Genomic DNA, 19,379 nt, shown 5'->3' with positions numbered 1-19,379 from the left:
TATATTGTAATTTCACTATAACCGTATATGACATTTAGTTTAAAGAGGTGCTCAAAGTGAAAAAAGGTGCGCCCTAATAAAATACGATTTTATTACCCTATTTGCTAAACAAATATTTAAGATGTTAAGCACTAGGATGCTATAGTAATATCAGTGAAAGGAAGTCAGGAGTATAAAATGAATTGAGTTGATGGATAATTGGTATCAATTAAAGGCTTTCATAGGTCTATAACCTGACATGATTTCCCACTTCAAGACTGACAGTCAGCAAACTGAAGAATGCTGACAAGTTTCCTAACAGGTATTTGAGATGACAAGATATTTTTCTGTGATATCAATCTATTTGTTTTGATGTTCAAGGCTGGTCTATTACGTGCATTGTTTTTGTGTTCCAGGGACTTTTAATAATATACATGCTTCCTGAAAATTTGAAAATATCAAGAATTTGCATCTAATTACAGGAAAACTTGATCATTACATACTTGCTATGTTTATGTGACGTCTGAAGACTATCAAAGGGAACAAGAGTCCAGTGAAAGATAACGATACTCACCTTGGGGCCCTGTGGGCCGGGTCTGCCGCTAGCACCTGGCATGCCTGGTGGGCCTGCAAGACCTCGTGCTCCAGCAATCCCTGCAATTCCAAGTGGGCCTGGAGCTCCCTGTTGTGACAGATAATGAAATCTTAGTTATTCTTTACATGACTATGTTTTCCTCTGTTGGATTTATGACTGAAAATAAAACTACTGTCAATCAATAGACCAAAGAAACCACTCACCGGAGGGCCCTGGTTGCCAGGTGGTCCCTTCTCACCTGGTTGGCCAGCATCACCCTTTGGTCCAGACACCCCAGGGCTGCCAGGAGCACCAGTACTACCAGCTGGACCTGAGGGGCCATCTTTGCCTGGAGGACCACTAGCGCCTGGGGGGCCTGGGTTACCCTACAAAGAAATGTTTGAAATTTGAATATTTTATAATGAACAAGTAATTTTTTTCCCTCTTTTACCTGCATTCAAATAATTTTATATGGAATTTAATACAAAGAGAAGTAGCAATGGATAAGTTTCTCACCCTATGTATATATGAATGCTCTTTATGGAATATATGGTTAAAAAATACTTTAAAAAGTTCTTACATTATTGCCAGGAGGACCAGGAAGACCACGACCACCAGGGAAGCCAGCAGCACCCTGTGAAATTATAAATACATTTTTGATGTCAAAAATCAAGGAAAACAAATAATTAACCACTAAAAACAAATATAAATTGTAAGAAATGTGGTAGGACCTGCATTCTACTCTGAGATCACTTATGGTTTGTTTTTTCCTCTTGGAATTTACATATAACTCACATATGAATGAGTGATTATAATTTTATACTCTCTTTAGGGATCTAGTGCTTTCAAAGCAGTTTTTATACAGATTGATATTAATTAATGCTTGTCAATAATAGTTAAGAGGATCATTACTTACAGGACCACCAGGACTTCCACGTTCTCCTTTGACACCTGGGGGACCAGGGGAACCCTATACAGGAAGGGAGATGGAAATAGTTTATAAGACTAGCACCAAAATCAAAATTTGGGAGAAGCATTAAGCCTTTGAAAGTCAGTAATTCTACTTATCATGATAATCATCTTGTAATAGATACAATCATTATGTTGTACATATACAATACAATGTTATATGTCAATTATATCTCAGTAGAACTGGCGGAAAAACATTACTACAGAAATGAGAAGCTACATCAAAAAAACCAAAAACAAAACCAGTAACTCTATGAGGACATTAAAATAACTTGACTGAGGTCATATCTAGATTGTTGGAGTCAAGTGTCAAACTCAGAACTGTATTCCTAGGAAAACTGTACCCTTGTCACCATGACAAGCTCTCTCAGTGTGAAATATTGAAGTATCGACAAACCTAAGTGCTTTCCATTAGAAGGCTTAGCGAAAGAGAAATACTTACAGAAGGCCCAGCACTTCCGGGGGGCCCTGCGATTCCAGGAGCGCCTCCTTCACCTTTCTCACCAGGAGCGCCTCTTTCACCTTTACCACCAGGCTCACCGTTCTGGCCCTGCATTCAGAAACAAAAACAACCTGTGAGCTTACATCCTTCACAATACACTGGGCTTGTCCTTATTTTCCTTCAGAAAATAGAATTCTTCAGGTGGAGAGCTATTGAAATAAAATTGGAAAAGAAGAGTCTTTGAAGTCATGGAAGAAACAAAGACAATGAAAATGTTTCCATGACAGGGACTTCCCTGGTGGTCCAGTGGTTAAGACTCTGAGCTTCCACTGCAGGGGGGGCGGGTTCGATCCCTGGTTGGGGCACTAAGATCCCACATGCCCCATTATGTGCCCCCCACCCCCAAAAAAGAGTTTCTATGATAAAAGCAAATTTTGAAGAAAGTGGTAAGATGTACATTCTTTGTCATACAGGAGAACCTCTCTCCAAGGATTGTGCATTTCAAAGCAATCACCAGTAAATGCATTTGAGAAAGATGGGGCTTAGAGCAAATTTTAATTAATACCATCTAATAATGGAAGAACCTTACAAATTTTCAGAGTGCTTTAAGTCTAGGGGATCATGTTAGCCTCATTAACCTGGCATAAAGACAGGCCAGATGTTTTTATCTCCATCTTTTTTTTTTTTTTTTTTTTTTTGCGGTATGCGGGCCTCTCACTGTTGTGGCCTCTCCCGTTGCGGAGCACAGGCTCCGGACGCACAGGCTCAGCGGCCATGGCTCACGGGCTTAGCTGCTCCGCGGCATGTGGGATCTTCCCGGACCAGGGCACGAACCCGTGTCTCCTGCATCGGCAGGCGGATTCTCAACCACTGCGCCACCAGGGAAGCCCTATCTCCATCTTTTAAACAGTAAGAATAATGTGTAAAAAAAAAAAAAAAAAAAAAAAGGAGGTCGATAAATGAACCCCCATAAGGAATAAGTGGTTGAGATAGATTAGAATTCAGACTTGACTTATACTTCTGCTATTTTTCAGTGAGATAGTGATTCTGGGCTGTGTGATATGTAGGTTTTAATGTTCATACTTACAGGAGCACCAGGGAAGCCGGCAGGTCCTGGTGGCCCATGTTCACCTCTCTCACCCTTAAGTGAAAAATATACTCATTAGTCACAGTGAAGACATCTTCCCATTGGGAGCACATGTCATCCTCTGTATCATCTTATCTTTCCTTTAAGCTAAGAAAAGATAGTGTTAGTGTGCAAAGCTAACTAACGTAGCTTAACCTCTGAAGACTTTTCCATTTCTCAATAAAATTCAAAGTAGACAACACCAGAACCAATGATTCTTTCTGCTTCTGACTGTGATATTATTTGCAAGAAAAATAATTTGAGAATTTTGAAGTGTTTAAAAGACTTACTTGTATAACTTCTAAAAATGTGGTAAAAGTTTTGAGAAATCAATCATTAAATTAATTAATTAAAAACATTTACTAAATATCTCTCCTGAGTCTGCAAACCCTGAAGGCAGAGAATTTTAGGTCTAGAAGGAGGCTCAGGCAAAGATCCTACAGCTTTAAGAAATACTCATTTACAAATGCATATTACTTGTGCAGTTGTTATGTTTTTTCCAGAATCATTTAGGAAAGATGGCAAGATTTGAAATGGTCTCTTCTGAATTTTAGATTTAAGAACTTTCACCTTGCCTTGCATGTCATATGATGCCTAAAGACAGTAACCCATCATTGAGACTCAGGGCCACAAGCAGAATTGCTAAAGAAGGAAGCACAGGTAGCTGCTGCCTGTGTGGGGTTAAAATTATGTTGAAATGTCTTAAACACTTACAGGGCCACCACGAGGACCAGCTATACCCGGGAGTCCAGGGGCACCACTTTCACCCTTAAAAAAGAGAAAAATAATTTATATTGCCCTGCATCCAAACAACAATGACGACAAAAGACATTTTCTGTTTCTAAATAGTGTTACCTTATCTCCAGGCTGACCAGCTGGGCCAGGGGGACCAATGGGACCAGTAGGACCCTAAAGAAAATAGAAATATACTTTAATTTCAAAGATAAAAAGCATCATTTTCCTTATAAATCAAAGAGCATATATAAGGACATACTGTTCATCTAATAAACTAGATAATATGATTGCTTTGATGGCTTGAATGATATGCTCTTCACTCAGTGTGTAAATACTGCAGAGTTCAGTAAATATAAGATTTTATGGATTATATAATTCAGTGGCAATTTATAGATTCATTTTTTCTTTCTATTGCAGAAGATAAATAAGATGTGATATAAGATTTCACAGTTGTATCTTTTATAATTAAAGTGCATTGCCTTATTCAATTGTATGATAATTCAAAATATTTCATTTAACCACTCAAAGTATTGTTACACATATTAAAGTTTTCACACTGAAGTTTTCAAATATTAAAGTTTTACTTATATTACATAAATAAAATATTAGAGTTTTTAAAAAATTGTATGATGGCTTACTCATCTAATCTGTTAAAAGTGAAGCATTTATGAATTTGTTTAAGGCAACTACAGTAAAGATAATGTCTATCTAATGGCTTAGTTATCATGTTTATTTGCTCTAGTCATATCTAGGTGTTTACTAATGTGAATAGAATTGATTGTAATGTGGTTTTTCTTCCAATTTTTATTTTGAAATAGTTACATAGATTCATGGAAGTTTGCAAAGAAATATACAGGAGAATCCTGTGCATCTTTCTCCCAGCCTCCTTCAGGATTACATCTTACACAACTATGGTATAGTATCAAAACAAAGCAATTGACATTGGTACAACCCATAGAGCTTATTCAGTTCGCACCAGTTATACATGCACTCATTTGTGTGTGTGTGTGTGTGTGTGTGTATGTAGTTCTATGACATTTTATTATATGTAGCCTCGCATGACCACCACCACAATCAAGATATTCAAAGGTACAATCATCATAAAAGACTCCCTCATGTCACCTCTTTATAGTTACACCCATCTCCCTCTCCCCTATTCCTCAATTCTGGCAACCATAAAGCTGTTCTATATAATTACGTTATTTCACAAATATTACATGAATGGAATCACGTCCTTTTGAGATTGACTTTTGTCACTCAGCATGATGTCCTTGGTGTTTGTATAAGTTGTTGCATGTATCAACTTTTTATTGCTAAGTAATATTCCATGGTATGAATGTACCATGGAATTTCAATGTTTTTTAAAATCAAAAAGTTCCTTCATCAGCATTGAATTTTAGTGACTTATTGTGACTTCAGCTTATAACATTTATCATACTTTTGAGATTTTTTCCATTCTTAGGTCACTGTTGAACTATTAGTGATAGAAATCAGGAATTTTAACAATCATGTCATTTGGGTCTTCTTAATGCGCAGAAGGTGGCAAAGTAAGGTCTAACTTATCATGAAGAGTTTTTGGAAAACATAGAAATTGAGGTGAGGGACTACTCCATATCACATACAGATAAATTCTGTTTCTCCCCAATTCGAGTACTCACCCTTGGACCATCTTTCCCTGGAGCACCATCGACACCTGAACTGCCAGGCTCACCCTGTCAAATAAAAGCCAGTGTCATCAGATTAGAGGTATCTTCACTGAAAACATGCCAAGAAGAGGAGAAACCCTCAAGATTAGCTTCAGTGTATAGTAGGTGTTCTGCTTAAAAAGTTGCTTTAGAAATCCATCTCAAATTATACTTACTAGATGGGGGTGGGGTGGGAGGGAGGTCAAGGAGGGAGGGGTTATAGGTATACATAAAGCTGATTCACTTCACTGTACAGCAGAAACTAACACAACATTGTAAAGAAATTTTACTCCAATAAAAAACAAAATCTAAAAATAAATGAAGAAAATGATAAGATTAATTTTGAAAATAGATTACTTTCCAGAAATGTTGCCTTCCTTTAACCAACAAAGTCTGTTTCATTACACAATTAACAGAGAATAAGTTGGTACCTTGTCACCTTTTAGACCAGGGCCTCCAGGACCCCCTCTTTCTCCAGGCATTCCTTGCAGACCAGGTGAACCAGCATTACCAGGCGGCCCAGGGGGACCAGCAGGGCCCTGAAATTAAAGGAGAAATAGTAAATCACAAGAAAGAAGTGAAATGCATTTGGTAAAATCTAGGTGAATTGAATTATGTGGAGTTACCTTTCCTCCTTCGGAACCAGGGGGGCCAGTTCCCCCTCTAGGCCCAGGGGGCCCTGCAGCTCCAGTAGGTCCACGTTCACCAGGGGCACCAGAATCACCCTGTAGTAGGAAAATGGAATATCCCTATTAGGAAAACCAAGGCTAAAAACAAAGCAAAAACACCCTAAATTGTATTGTTTTGATACAGACCACAAGGTTCTTAACTTACATTTTTGAACAATTTAGAAATTTTTATAATTATAAAAGACATTTGATCAACTGAGTGAGAAACAGAAACACAAAATTAGTTAATCTAAACAAGGAAACCTGGATAGCTGGTCTGATGAGCTAGCTTTGACACTATTATTATTATTTTATCACAAGGGCAAATTTTTAAAGTTCTTCTACCAAAACAGTTTTTCTAGAGAGAGCTAATGCACTAGAAAAGTTTTCTTTTGATATTTCAGGTCCATAGTTGACTCTACAGTGTTTATTCATGTCAGAAAATTTCATTTTCCAGATGATGCAAATTTAGTGCATTGGAAATGTCTCGGGTTACCCTAAGTGTATTCACCAAACATTTGCAATGTCATGCTTCTAAAAAAAGGAATATTTTGGTTTGCTGTACTAAAAATGTGTCACTAATCAACTGCTCTATAACATGCTGAAGAAATGAGAAAATAAATGGAAATATTTACCTTGCCTCCTGGAATTCCAGGTGCACCAGCCTCACCCTTTGGGCCCTAGGAGATTGGCATTGCATGATTAGGCCTCTATCAGAATATATGTTATATAAGTATAAGCAAAATACACACTTGACTTGCATACTGTATAATTTGTCCAATCTTGAGCTGTATACTTACTCTTCCTTGAGTTTCTTTTATTTTATGATAAAATTCAAACTTTCCATGGAGTAGTTATGACAATAAGTTTTCTTTGTTTTATTAACGAATATTTCAAAACTAATTGTTAAAGCTCAGATATCATGGCATGAAAATGCAAAAGTTAATAATGTCTAAATGATTCATATTTATTCTTTTGGTTTCTGAGTTTTGAAAAAATGGCAAGCAACTTACAGGTTCACCAGGTTTTCCATTTTCTCCTGGAGGACCACTCGTTCCAGGCAAGCCCTACAAAGAATCATATTTGTATTGTATAATCACTTCAAACTTTGCTTATAGAAAAGCTTCTCTCATGTAAGTATGTTTCGGCAAAGTATTCAAAAAACGGTTTTAGCAGTCTTTTTAGGTGTAAAAAATATGTAGCTCTCAAAATCCAACAATCGAGAGGTGATAGTCATATCTTACAAACCTATGTTCATCTCCCTCAGTTCTTTCTGTTGCTGTATATATAAATGAATTGATGAGTGTGGTGAGATGAATTTAGCTATATACATTTAAATTACAATAAAATAAGTATAAGCATATAGAATTATGTGAACTTTATTTTTTTAAAAATAATTAATGCACTCATTCTAGAATAGGCATGGAAGTTATGCCTATTAACATTGCCTATTATTTCATTTCAAGGTAGAAGTCAGATCCACACTTTTTTTTTTCGGTACGCGGGCCTCTCACTGCCGTGACCGCTCCTGTTGCGGAGCGCAGGCTCCGGACGCGCAGGCTCAGCGGCCATGGCTCACGGGCCCAGCCGCTCCGCGGCATGTGGGATCTTCCTGGACCGGGGCACGAACCCGTGTCCCCTGCATCGGCAGGCGGACTCTCAACCACTGCGCCACCAGGGAAGCCAGATCGACCCATTTTAAGCTTAGGATGCATTATAATCTTTTAGTGTCACAAAAAAACTGAACAGCTGATTAACTCAACAAATACAACTAACTATCAAAGGAAAGTACTGATAAAAGTCGGTGCCCAATGACATTTAAGTAACAAATTCTTACTTGTAATCCTTGTGGACCAGGGGTTCCTGTGTCTCCTTTGTCACCACCTGGCCCCTATGTACAAAAAAATATTGAGATGCTTCATTAAAAGATATCCTTTCATATTTAGTTCACACCGTTTTCATTTCATCAGGCCAGTTGCTTAATTAAAAAATTAATGGTGTAAAGGAGGGCAGAGTCTGGCTTGTGCAAGTGATGCAAGGGAGACATGCACAACATAAACTTTACTCAATATTAGTATTTAGCTAGCTAACTAACTAAACAAGCTTTGTAATTGCTTTGGTGAACTATAATGATATAGTGTCAGAGATTGTATAATTCCCAAAGTCTTCCCTTGGCCCCAGTCCCATCCACTTCCATTTCCAATTTATGTGAGTAAACTTACGGTAGGTCCTGGGGGACCCTGAGGTCCAGTCTCACCATTCTTTCCAGCAGGACCCTGAAAAAAAAAGTAAAAGTAGTTATGGAAGCAGAGATAAAGATAATAGAAGTCATAGAGTTGGAGAGAAATGCTTCTACTAGAAGACTGGAAATGAGTGGATGAAAGTTACATACCTGAGGGCCAGGACCTCCAGGACTACCACGCTCTCCATTCTTTCCAGGAGCACCCTAAAGAAGTAGCCAGTATTTACTTATTCTCAAAAGGAAATTATTCATTATAGTGTTCTCTCATGTTTTTGATCTGTCCCTTACACACACATGCATACATCCACAACTGAAAACTACTTTTGAGAACTAGGTCTCCATAAATGTTCCACTCTTTGCCCAGAACTCCAGAAAAAATACTTTAGCTCCCTTCTCACATGGTAGTTTGATTTTCATATACTCTTCTGTGCTTTGAAGTGGAGATCAATGTTTGGCCATCTGCACTCCCATATAGAAAGTACAAGACCTTTTGTCAAATATTTATTGAAGAAATGAAGGAAGGAACTCACATCATTTCCTTTAGGACCAGGGAAACCCATGACACCAGGCTGACCTCGGGAACCAGGTGGGCCTGGAGGACCTGGTCGACCACTTTCTCCTTGACTTCCCTAACGAGAAAAAATTATATTAATAGAGGTTTCATAAAAATCTGATCAAAATATACATGTACACACCAAGACTATACAATATACATCAAGCCTAGTCCAAACTGTGGATTTCATTATTCTCTGGACTTGTAAAATGAGATGTTAAAAATGTACTTACGGGAGGCCCTGGTTTCCCATCGCTGCCTGGTCCTCCAGGACTACCGGGCATACCCTAAATTGAAGAATTCAGTCAGTCAGCTGATTTTAAAATGATAATTTAAAAAAAAACTAAAAGCACCTATCTGTAAAATTTTGAGCTTTCCACTGATATATGTAGCTTCATATTTGCACACATGTTTTTCTGTCTGTAAATGTCTTCGTCAAGCATTCTATTTTCTGTTCTTCAATCTATACTAGCTTAAGTTTTCTTCAGAGAATTTTGTTTTGTTTTGTTTTGAGCCTACAAAATGTATAGTCTGATTTAAGTTATTTTTGAACGTTCTTCATTTGCTTTTCCTCTTAGTAAATGACAGTGTCAATCAAACAAGTGTTCCTCTTTACCCTCAATCCTGGACCTCCAGGGAGGCCATCTCGGCCAGGTTCTCCAGCAACTCCTCTGGGCCCTGCAGGGCCTGGACCACCACGCTCCCCGGGGGGACCCTATGTGATGAAATAAATCAACATGTATGTAAAAGAGCCTTCATTGACCTAAACGTTGACAGTACTTAGGTTGCAACTAGAGAACTTCTTTTGGTCCCTTAAAGAGAGTTGGGGTGTTGCTGGCATGCTCAGCGTAAATCACTGTTACCTATTAGCTTGGGTTGTCATACCGGAAATATTTTAAGGCAACTTCGATGAACATCACATGCTGAAGAAAGCAATATTTAGGGGGCTTAGCAGTATAGTTTGGTGCATATAAAATCAAATATCTTTGATGTTAGGAAATCAGATTTGCACTGCACTTCAGAGTTTCCAAAGAACTTTCAGGCATTTTAGTCTAACTTATTCTTGCAATGATACTGAGATAAATAGTTTCCAATTGACAGATAAATTAAAGAATTCTCATAGAGGTTAAATAATGTTAGTTACAAAGCTAAGAGAATGGCTGAGCAGGGAATGCAATCATTGTTTTACATTGGGAATTATTATTTTTTTAACTCCAATATATTTCATTCAGATAGTTAGGTGTTAATTAATGGGAAACTGTATAGAAGAATATACCTATGTGTAGCACCAGCATTTCTGAACATTGAAAACTAAAGTTATCTACCTTTTCTCCTGGAAGGCCATTTGCTCCAGTAGGTCCTCGGAATCCAGGCGTACCCTGAAATAGTGAAAAGCAAATATTTAAGTCCAAAGTGTCAAAACTTTTTCATAATTCTCATATTGTGAAATGCTTCAAAACAATATTTGGGATTGAGTACCACTCAGATTAGGAACAAACATGGTTGCCTCACAGTGAAGGGGAAGTTCTATGGTTGTTTTCCTTTCCAACGCCCGTGGGAAACGTACCCTTTCTCCTGCAGCTCCGGGAAGTCCGTTCGCACCAGGTTCTCCAGGAGAACCGTCTTTGCCATCCTCACCCTTAAGTCCTGGAATACCTGGCGAACCAGCTTCCCCCTGTGAAAGGACGTCAATAAAGAAATAATGACTGAATTTCAGTGCTAATTTTTTACCTGTTTATTTCCTGATTATGGTATACATTTCTAAGAAATAATCAAATCTGTTAGGGCGGTACTTACACGTTCCCCACGTGGTCCTGGCTCTCCTTTGGCCCCATTCTTACCGGGTTCACCCTAAATGGGACATAATTTTGGTTTAAAAATGTGGAAAATAGACTAACAAAATAATCACCAGTCACACCTGATTCAATTATAAAACCAGAGTGAAATCAATATAAATTCAATGGAACAAGAACAAAGAGCCTGCTATTTCTTTTTTTACTGTGAGAAATTAACCACACCTTTCAGACAATAAAGGAAAAATAGACAACTTACTGCAGCACCTCGCTGCCCGGGAGCACCATTGGTACCAGAGGGTCCTGGAGGACCGCGGACTCCTATCAGTCCAGGAGCCCCAGGAATGCCAGCAGGACCCTAGAAACAATCCAAGAACATTAACATTAGGCAAACTTTAACTTTCTTTTCTAAATAGCTAACTTAAGTGTATTGTCCTGAAAAATGCAGAGGAAGCCAATAATATGTGTGTGGCTGAATGCGGGTGAGTGGTGGGGACATCTTACCATTTCACCTTTACCACCAGGACTACCATTATTTCCAGGAGGGCCCTAGAGGGGGAAAAGAGCATATGAATAAGAATTTTGAAGTTGCTTATATAACTAAAATAAATTTATTGATGGGTGTTGTGCTTTATAGAGATTAGGTGATTCTTCCAACTACAGCACAACACATAAAATGTTGCAAAAAATGATCATAATCTGAATAAATTAAAGATAATATGCACTTGGTCTAAATTATTAAATAAGTACATAGAGAAGAGGTTTTTGGTCTTGTTTATTTTCTGAATTTTTCTGATTGGTGATTAGTTTGGGGCACAGTCTTCAAAGTATCAGATAACTATCCATCCTCTACTTATTCTGTGTCATATAACCATAAAATTCATAAATTCTAGAAAAGTACAGACCGCAAAACTAATTTCGGTACTAGTCAAATCAGTATTTATCATAGTAGATTTATTGCAGAGCACTAAGCAACATTTCTTTGCAAAAAAGTAATTTTAATTGATAGCAACATTAGAACATATGCTTTCATGAAATAAAGTGTAACAATGCTCTCCCTTAAACAGCCATATTTGGTACTTACAGGAGGACCTGGAGCACCAGCATGTCCCTGAGGTCCAGGTTCTCCTCTTTGTCCAGGCGCGCCACTTGAACCAGGAGATCCTGCAGGTCCAACTTCACCCTAAGGGATAAAACCCTAAGTAATCAGTCTCCCTTGCCACTTCTAATCTCTTGGCCAGTTTGCTAGTCAGTCCTGTTTAAACCCATCTCCCAAAGGCTGAAGTAGTATGATAATTAAAGCAAAGTTTCATTAATCATATAGGCGGAGAAAAATGGTAACTATGTGTGTGACTGTGTTATCTGTGTTTGCAGAAAGAGACTGGGAAAAAAGAAAAGACATCAGAAGAGATCAGAATAGCAAAAGGCCAGGGATAAAACCCCTTTTGGAATCAAGAATAGGGCTTTAAAGATCTATATAGCTCAAAGAGATCCACTTGACTCTTAAAAAAATCACTTTCAAGAAGCAGCCCAATGATTTTCTGTTGTCTCAAAGATATATTTTACATTCTTCTACAGAAATACATGTTTACCTTAGCACCAGGAGAACCAGGGAATCCTGAAGTTCCAGGGGGACCAGGGGGACCCTAAAAAAATAAATAGCATTTCAAGAGCTCTTAATCAAGTAAAAGAAAACTAACACTACTGGTAAATAATAAGTGGGTACATACACAATACAGAGGAAAATTAGATAAAAACAGTATTTATCGTCAGAGATGAACATTATGTGGAGAAATAGTGTGGTGAAATAAAAAGAAAATTTGGATCCCCCATGCCCGACAACTTATGCCATGAATTCTGGTGACTTTGTGCAGGTCCCTTAGCCTTGAGCTCTCATTTATAAAATAGAGATAGCATTATTATCTATTTTTCAGGACTCTTTTAATTGTCATATCCAATATTGGCCCTTAACTAACATTGTAAGCACCATACAGATGTTAGTAACTGGCCAAGTATAATAAGGAGTATCAGAATTTTGTTTATGGGCTTCCTGTTTCTAGATTAATTGTTTTTAGATTTTGTTTATGGGATCAGTGTCAGTTTGAATCAGACATTTATGAACAACGTTGAGTTTTATGTCTACAATCCATGTTATTCCACTAATCCAAAATTCCATAACCTCTCATTCCACTAAGCCCATCAGGGTTAGATGAAAAGTTACTTACTGGTTGTCCATCACTTCCTCGAGCTCCATCATTACCTCGAGCTCCCTAAAAAGAGAAGTTGGTCTTAAATATCTTCTTTCTGAAAGGCTGGTCACAAGTAATATTTTAACTAAAAGTCTGACTCAATTGAGTTGACTTTTCCTCAAGTCTATTAAAATATGCTTAATAATTATATATCTTTAGAGGGAAATTGTTGAAATTCTGATAGGTACAGCAATGATCTGATGTAGAAAGATTGGATTCTGTGTTTTACAGAACTGAAGGCAAATTAATGCATAAATATGCCAAGTTAACACGTTAAAAAATCCTCAACAGGTAATAACTATAAAACACTTATTTGTTTGCATATAGCTATGGCTAAAATCTTTATGGAGGTGACTTTAAATGCAATTTTATAGAAAACTTCTTGCAGATTGTCACAGCCTGGAAACTGACTGAGACACTTCTCGGTGACTCGGGTTGTAATTGTGTAATATCAGTAAGAATACTCACTGCAGCTCCAGGAAGTCCTGGTCGTCCTCTCTCACCAGCAGGCCCCCTTGGACCCTACAGAATAAAATTAAGAGTGTGGTATTATTTTAAACTAGATATGTGTGAGAATGGTTGGAGAGTGAGCGAGGCAAGTTTTGCGTTAGGTGGAAGTTAATAGTAAAACTGAAAATTGTATGATAAGAAATATAATTACCATCGCTCCAGGAGATCCATTTTCACCTGGAAGGCCATTTTCACCCTAGAAACATGTAAAATGTGTCACCATTTTGTATAACAGGAGGAGAAATTTATAACTTTTTCAACACAGCATATTATAAGAAACATATGGAACCAAGAAAAAGTTTACATTTTAACAATACCAAATTTTTGTTAGCAATCTTATATGCTATAAATATCAGTTTTTGCATTTTAAAAACTTGAGGACTAAACAGAAGTAATCAACGTGTTACTCAGGGGCGCTCAATTATTTCTAATCTAGACAGTTCAAGTTATCAGCTTTCATGGAAGTTTTAAGAGAACATCTCAATTAGTCGCTGTTATTTAGCTCTTAATATGCAAAACAGGTATGTTTTAGAAAAAGGCAAACCCTAAAATATAATTTTTAAATATAGCTATAATATTTAAATAAATTTATTTATGAAAATATGATTTTGTTGTGATTTACCTTTAATCCAGGAGCACCTTGTTCGCCTCTTTCTCCATTTCGTCCATCAAAGCCCTTTGAAATACATAAAAGTAGTAAAAATATTAAGATCTGTTAACAATTCAGAACAGTTAAACACTTTACATTAAATTTTTTATAGCTAGCTTTACCACATAGCACTATCTTCAACATTGACATGAATAATTTAAAACTCTTTTAAGTGCATTGAAGACCTTGGACATTGATTTTACAGTAAAAAACATGAACTAATTAGAAAGTACAATTTAGTCCAATTAGGAATTTGCTTTAAATGTAGCATTAAGGCAAGTATCAGTTTCATAGATTTTTATGTCTATGAAGTTGATCAATTTTTGGCTCAGCGGGTTTACTCTATCTAATGTTTTGCATAGAATAAGTCATTTGATTCGGTCTCTAAGTCATATTGACTAAGTCAAGAATAGTTCTCAATAGTATATTTTCATCTTTTCTGACAGTGGCAGTAAGAAACTTACTGTTTTGCAAGTATTTTCCATACACTTAAAATCAGCTTTATTACTTTATGTAAAATAACTAGTTGATTTGGTCAACAGATAAAGTTGATAGACTTAGAAAATAAAAAAAAGCTAGTCAGAATCAATCATTTTTGGCACACACTCAATTGTCCAATAAAATTGGTTAGGTAAGTAAACATAGCCAAATGCAACAACTTAGAGTCAATTTAGAAACTGTACTTACTCTATGTCCTTTCAGACCAGGGAATCCAGGCATGCCAGCTGGACCTTTGATACCCTATAAATAAGGAATAAAAAAGGTATTAATGAACTTTCAAACAGACTCACAATCCAGTAGTAAAAATGCCTTCCCTTTTTAAGTTTAATTTAATTATATAATAATTTTCAATCTAAGATCATTGTGATTACTCCAACTAATTCATTGCATGCTGAAGACTTACTGGAGGGCCAGGCAGTCCTCGCTCTCCAGGTCGTCCGGGTCTTCCTGATTCCCCCTAGGTGGAGAAATAAAGAATATATGGGAGCTTGTGTAAGAGAAAACTCATTGTAACCAATTAGTAAACTGATTATTTTGCATTTTTCTCACCAAGGACTCATGAAAATGGTTAGACTAAACATATAGTTGTGAGAACAGCTTTCCTAGTAAAAGGAATGGGGAGAGCTTCTCCCCCCTTGATATATACTTATAAAAAATGCAGGCATCACTCCAAACAAGTATTATGACCACCTCTCAATCCAGTGGGAAGAATTTGCCATTGGAAATTCAATGGGAAAGAGAGACTGGCATAATATTAATTGTGTTTTTAAGTTTTCAAGTTCATAAAGAACTGATACAAATTTCTTTATTACAAGAGACAGAGAGAGGAAGCGTCTTCTCTAGTTAAGTGATGTATTCACTGGATGACTCCTCTTGACAGAGTCAAGAAGCACATTTGGGGGTTTTGTTGGTTTGGAATTCAAAAACTGGTATATGTAGCCATACAAATACTATGTAGATATTCAGAGATTAATATGAGCTAAAAAGTTATTAAGATAGCAACAATTTTTTGAGTAAGGATTTTCTCTTTGAGATTCTAGAACATGGGATATACTATTTAGAATATTCCAACTTGAATTTTGCTGTATCCCCATTCAATTCTTCAAAACTTACATCCTTTCCGGCAGGACCTAATGGACCTATAGCACCAGGAGGTCCTGGAGGACCCTGAAAAAAAGGAAATAAAAAACAAATATATCTGTAGATTTTTCTGTTACAATCAATTTATTATTCTAATTAAGTGTATATCTAGAAAAAAACTCCTTTAAAAAATACTATCAATGTTTCTCATCATGAAAACGACACACCGAGTTAATAGTATACCTATATTAAATCTTGTTGTTACTGTTTATTAAACTTATTTTTAATGAAAATTAAAAGTACCATGTATCAGTATTTTATATCACATGTGTGTATTTATAAACCCAAGTGCACGTCTACATTTTTTGAGATATTGAAATTTTAAATGTATAGGTATTTTCAAATATTTTGAAATATTAAACTAACTTCACCTTACTTACACAGCATGTTTTCTTGGTGGACTTTGTTAGACTATGCTTATTTCTACTAAATTAATTTTAAAATTATATTTCAGAAGAGTAGACATGCAGGTGAACTGAGTGGCTACAGGATAATTAATCTATATTTAAGAGAAAGAGGATTTGTATTCACACTAGGAAGTAGACTGTGGTGGTGGCTAATTAGCAAGGAAATTCCTAGATTAAGATAGTAAGTGTCTCTAAGATAGCTAAACCATTGAGTCCAAAAGATCTTTGAAACCAGTTCAACAATCATAAAAGTACAATTTATTATTTTAAATAAATTTGATCTATATTTTGTAGCATTCAACTGTTATGTTTTAGAAAATGAAGGTGGTTTCTATCTAGAACTGTTAATTTACTAAATATAGATATAATTGTTACTTACTGCAGGACCAGCTTGCCCAGGTTCACCAGGGGGACCTTGGTATCCTGGAGAACCCTAGTGGATAGAATAATACGTAAATATTTTTAAACTAACTTAATCTTCATATGATTCATTTACATCTTGAAGACAGTATAAAATCAGAATTTGTGAATGTAGTCAGCGAATTTTATTCTAGTTTATAAATATTGAAACCACAATTTTTCAGATCAAAATAGAGTTAATTTATTCCATTCTACACACTTAATTCCACTGAAACTGAATTGTTTCATACTTGAAGCCATATGACATGCAAATTAAATATGTGTTTTAATTTTACCAAGGTTTTGATTGCTAATAGTTAAAAGGAACTAAATGTGAAATTCCAACATCTTTGAAGGAATGATAGTTTCTTGGTTGCTACTTCTCTACTTAATTGGGATTATGCTTGCTGGAATGGCAAAATTACAGCAAGATCTGTATTAACTTGATCCATATAATATGCATGAAGAAGAAATCACCATTAATGGCTATACTTACAGGGGAACCAGGATGACCAGATGTACCAGGGGGACCAGGTGGGCCAGGTGGACCCTAGAACAAAAATTTGAAGGATAAGTACAAAATAAATGCATCTGAAATACACTTTATCCAGGCATCAGAGATGTCTCTGTCTGGAATGATACTGATATCTTTAAAAATGAGAACAGCATACCTCATTATGTGATAACTATTCATAGATTAATTTTATTAATTTTAAATGAAAATCTCATCACAAAAACTTCACTCTAAATGAAATTCTCTCAGAGTCAATAAAAATTATTGGTGTTATAAAATTTTGACCTGAATTCCCCAAAAAGTGCATTCAAAATCTGGAAAAATCTATACAAAATGCGTTGAGAATCTCTGCAACATTAAGGTGATACTCGAACTAGTGAAGAAGCATATTTTTGCCTGGCAGCTCAATTCAATGTGGAAAAATGTTGATCTGCATACTATAAACCCCAGTTTCTAAAAATAATGATGTAAATCAACCCAAAAGTTCTTAACTATATCACTGAGTTGTGTTGATATGAAGATTTAGATGCGTATGTAAGATTCATCGTATGTGGGACAACAATAAATTGTAAATGATTTATCATTGTTCAGAAATACAGGTTAAACTAGAAAATCTTCAGTTTTGTGGCACACTATTTATAAATACTGATAATAAACTTATAAATCTAGAGTTTCTTCTTAAATTTTATCTTGTAACTTTTTTTCTGGAATCTTAATAAGTAGTGGATTTTTTAGTTTTTTTTGGTTTTTTTTTTTAGTAAAAACAGTATATAGGATTGAAAAATAGGATTCATAATGTGAATGTAGCTGAGTAACAACAGATGTTTACATGTACATAGTTAATACAATTGTCCTTCTGGTTTTAAAATATACACAAAAAATCACAGGCTCTAAAACTTTAAAGAGGAGTAAAATTCTCTTCTTACAATTTACTTTTTACCAATTAAGGGTCTTTCTTTAACTGATCATTTAGATGTAATAGTTGAAATTTTGTCCTCTCTATAGTTTTAGAAGTCACAACTATGGGGTCCAATGATCTGGGCAGCAATCTTGCATAATCCCTGGGAATCCAGCTTCATGTCTCATTTACACACACATACCTGCTTCTGGCAGTAAAATGATAACCTTCCATAGTACTGCTCCTCCTAACGGCTATTCTTCAACAAGGGTCATTTACGTGGGACACCGTGCGTCAAGCACACGTACCTAGGTTTCAATGCTTTTTTGCTATTTTCTTCTATCAAAACTTCAAGTCATTTACATTGAAGGGAACCCTTTGCATACAATGTGAATTGATATCATTTACATTAGATGAACTTAAATACTCGATAAATTCTGGAAATATTTGTATTTGATTTCAGGATTTGAGGTGAGATGAATTGTGATATTGGATTGTCATCAAGTGGATTGTCATCTAGAAAGCAGCGTTTGAATAGTGAGCAGACATGGAAAGAAGGTTTTGAACAACTCAGGTGAGAGAAAGGAAAAGTGGAAGTGAAAAATAACAAAGTTGGGTTAAAATTAGGAAATATATGAGTGTGAGACCTAAGTATGAAGGCAAGCGTGCCCCTGGAATAGGTGGTTTTGTAAAGAAGGAAGGAGAGTGGCAAAACAGGCATGAAATAAGAGGCAGCGAAGGAAAAAAAAATGAGTTAGGAAAGAAGGATCACGATAAACCTACCATTTTCTTTCCCGGCCTTAACAAAGAATAAGCTGTTTTGTACAATTCTGTCATAACACTGTATTACTAGAAGAACAACCATTCGAGATTTAACAGAGTGGAAGGTTCAATTATTCTCTAAATGCTGACAAGCACTTGTACATACAGCTGGCCCGGGATAGCCTCCTCCGATTATTCCTGGTACTCCAGACTTGACATCATATGCCTCATACTGGGGAGAATAGTTCTGTAGCAAAGAGACCAGGTAGATAAGATCATGTTGGTATATAGATCATAGTTCTTTTCAGAAGCATTTAGAAGAAATGCATGCAACATCTGTTCACTGATAGAAAGGTTTCTGCATGCCAGAGCATGTGTTATGTATTATTTAATTATCTTGCTAATTCTATCTCTCTGTAACTTTAGATACTAGATGTCTTACAGAAATACTTGCCTATGTAATGCACAAATCTTTCAACGGACTGTATGCAATTTGTTTCTAAATAATTTGTTTCTATACGCTCTTACTAAAAATATTTCTAAGTGATATCTACAGCCTTAGAAACATAAGATCATAGACGAAG

General features: G+C 36.2%; 1 protein-coding gene across 1 annotated transcript in view; it reads right to left on the bottom strand.

The window, feature by feature from the left end:
* Positions 1-19,379, bottom strand: part of COL3A1 (collagen type III alpha 1 chain) — a 41,624-nt gene that overhangs the window by 9,897 nt on the left and 12,348 nt on the right. Inside the window, exons 5-40 of the mRNA XM_059055225.2 lie at positions 18,962-19,042; positions 17,118-17,171; positions 16,602-16,655; positions 15,789-15,842; positions 15,079-15,132; positions 14,862-14,915; positions 14,148-14,201; positions 13,677-13,721; positions 13,484-13,537; positions 12,992-13,036; positions 12,359-12,412; positions 11,851-11,949; positions 11,271-11,315; positions 11,026-11,124; positions 10,771-10,824; positions 10,541-10,648; positions 10,299-10,352; positions 9,590-9,688; positions 9,207-9,260; positions 8,951-9,049; positions 8,571-8,624; positions 8,401-8,454; positions 8,016-8,069; positions 7,192-7,245; positions 6,814-6,858; positions 6,137-6,235; positions 5,942-6,049; positions 5,484-5,537; positions 3,946-3,999; positions 3,805-3,858; positions 3,052-3,105; positions 1,965-2,072; positions 1,470-1,523; positions 1,134-1,187; positions 778-939; positions 554-661 (exon numbers count right to left, since the gene is read on the bottom strand). Coding sequence (XP_058911208.1) covers positions 554-661; positions 778-939; positions 1,134-1,187; positions 1,470-1,523; positions 1,965-2,072; positions 3,052-3,105; positions 3,805-3,858; positions 3,946-3,999; positions 5,484-5,537; positions 5,942-6,049; positions 6,137-6,235; positions 6,814-6,858; positions 7,192-7,245; positions 8,016-8,069; positions 8,401-8,454; positions 8,571-8,624; positions 8,951-9,049; positions 9,207-9,260; positions 9,590-9,688; positions 10,299-10,352; positions 10,541-10,648; positions 10,771-10,824; positions 11,026-11,124; positions 11,271-11,315; positions 11,851-11,949; positions 12,359-12,412; positions 12,992-13,036; positions 13,484-13,537; positions 13,677-13,721; positions 14,148-14,201; positions 14,862-14,915; positions 15,079-15,132; positions 15,789-15,842; positions 16,602-16,655; positions 17,118-17,171; positions 18,962-19,042 — 2,484 coding nt within the window. The remainder of the gene's footprint in view (positions 1-553; positions 662-777; positions 940-1,133; positions 1,188-1,469; positions 1,524-1,964; positions 2,073-3,051; positions 3,106-3,804; positions 3,859-3,945; positions 4,000-5,483; positions 5,538-5,941; positions 6,050-6,136; positions 6,236-6,813; positions 6,859-7,191; positions 7,246-8,015; positions 8,070-8,400; positions 8,455-8,570; positions 8,625-8,950; positions 9,050-9,206; positions 9,261-9,589; positions 9,689-10,298; positions 10,353-10,540; positions 10,649-10,770; positions 10,825-11,025; positions 11,125-11,270; positions 11,316-11,850; positions 11,950-12,358; positions 12,413-12,991; positions 13,037-13,483; positions 13,538-13,676; positions 13,722-14,147; positions 14,202-14,861; positions 14,916-15,078; positions 15,133-15,788; positions 15,843-16,601; positions 16,656-17,117; positions 17,172-18,961; positions 19,043-19,379) is intronic.

Source organism: Kogia breviceps, chromosome 2, assembly GCF_026419965.1.
Source record: "Kogia breviceps isolate mKogBre1 chromosome 2, mKogBre1 haplotype 1, whole genome shotgun sequence".
Lineage (NCBI taxonomy): Eukaryota > Metazoa > Chordata > Mammalia > Artiodactyla > Physeteridae > Kogia > Kogia breviceps.
The sequence above is the reverse complement of the archived record's forward strand: the minus strand, read 5'-3'. Positions and strand labels throughout refer to the sequence as shown.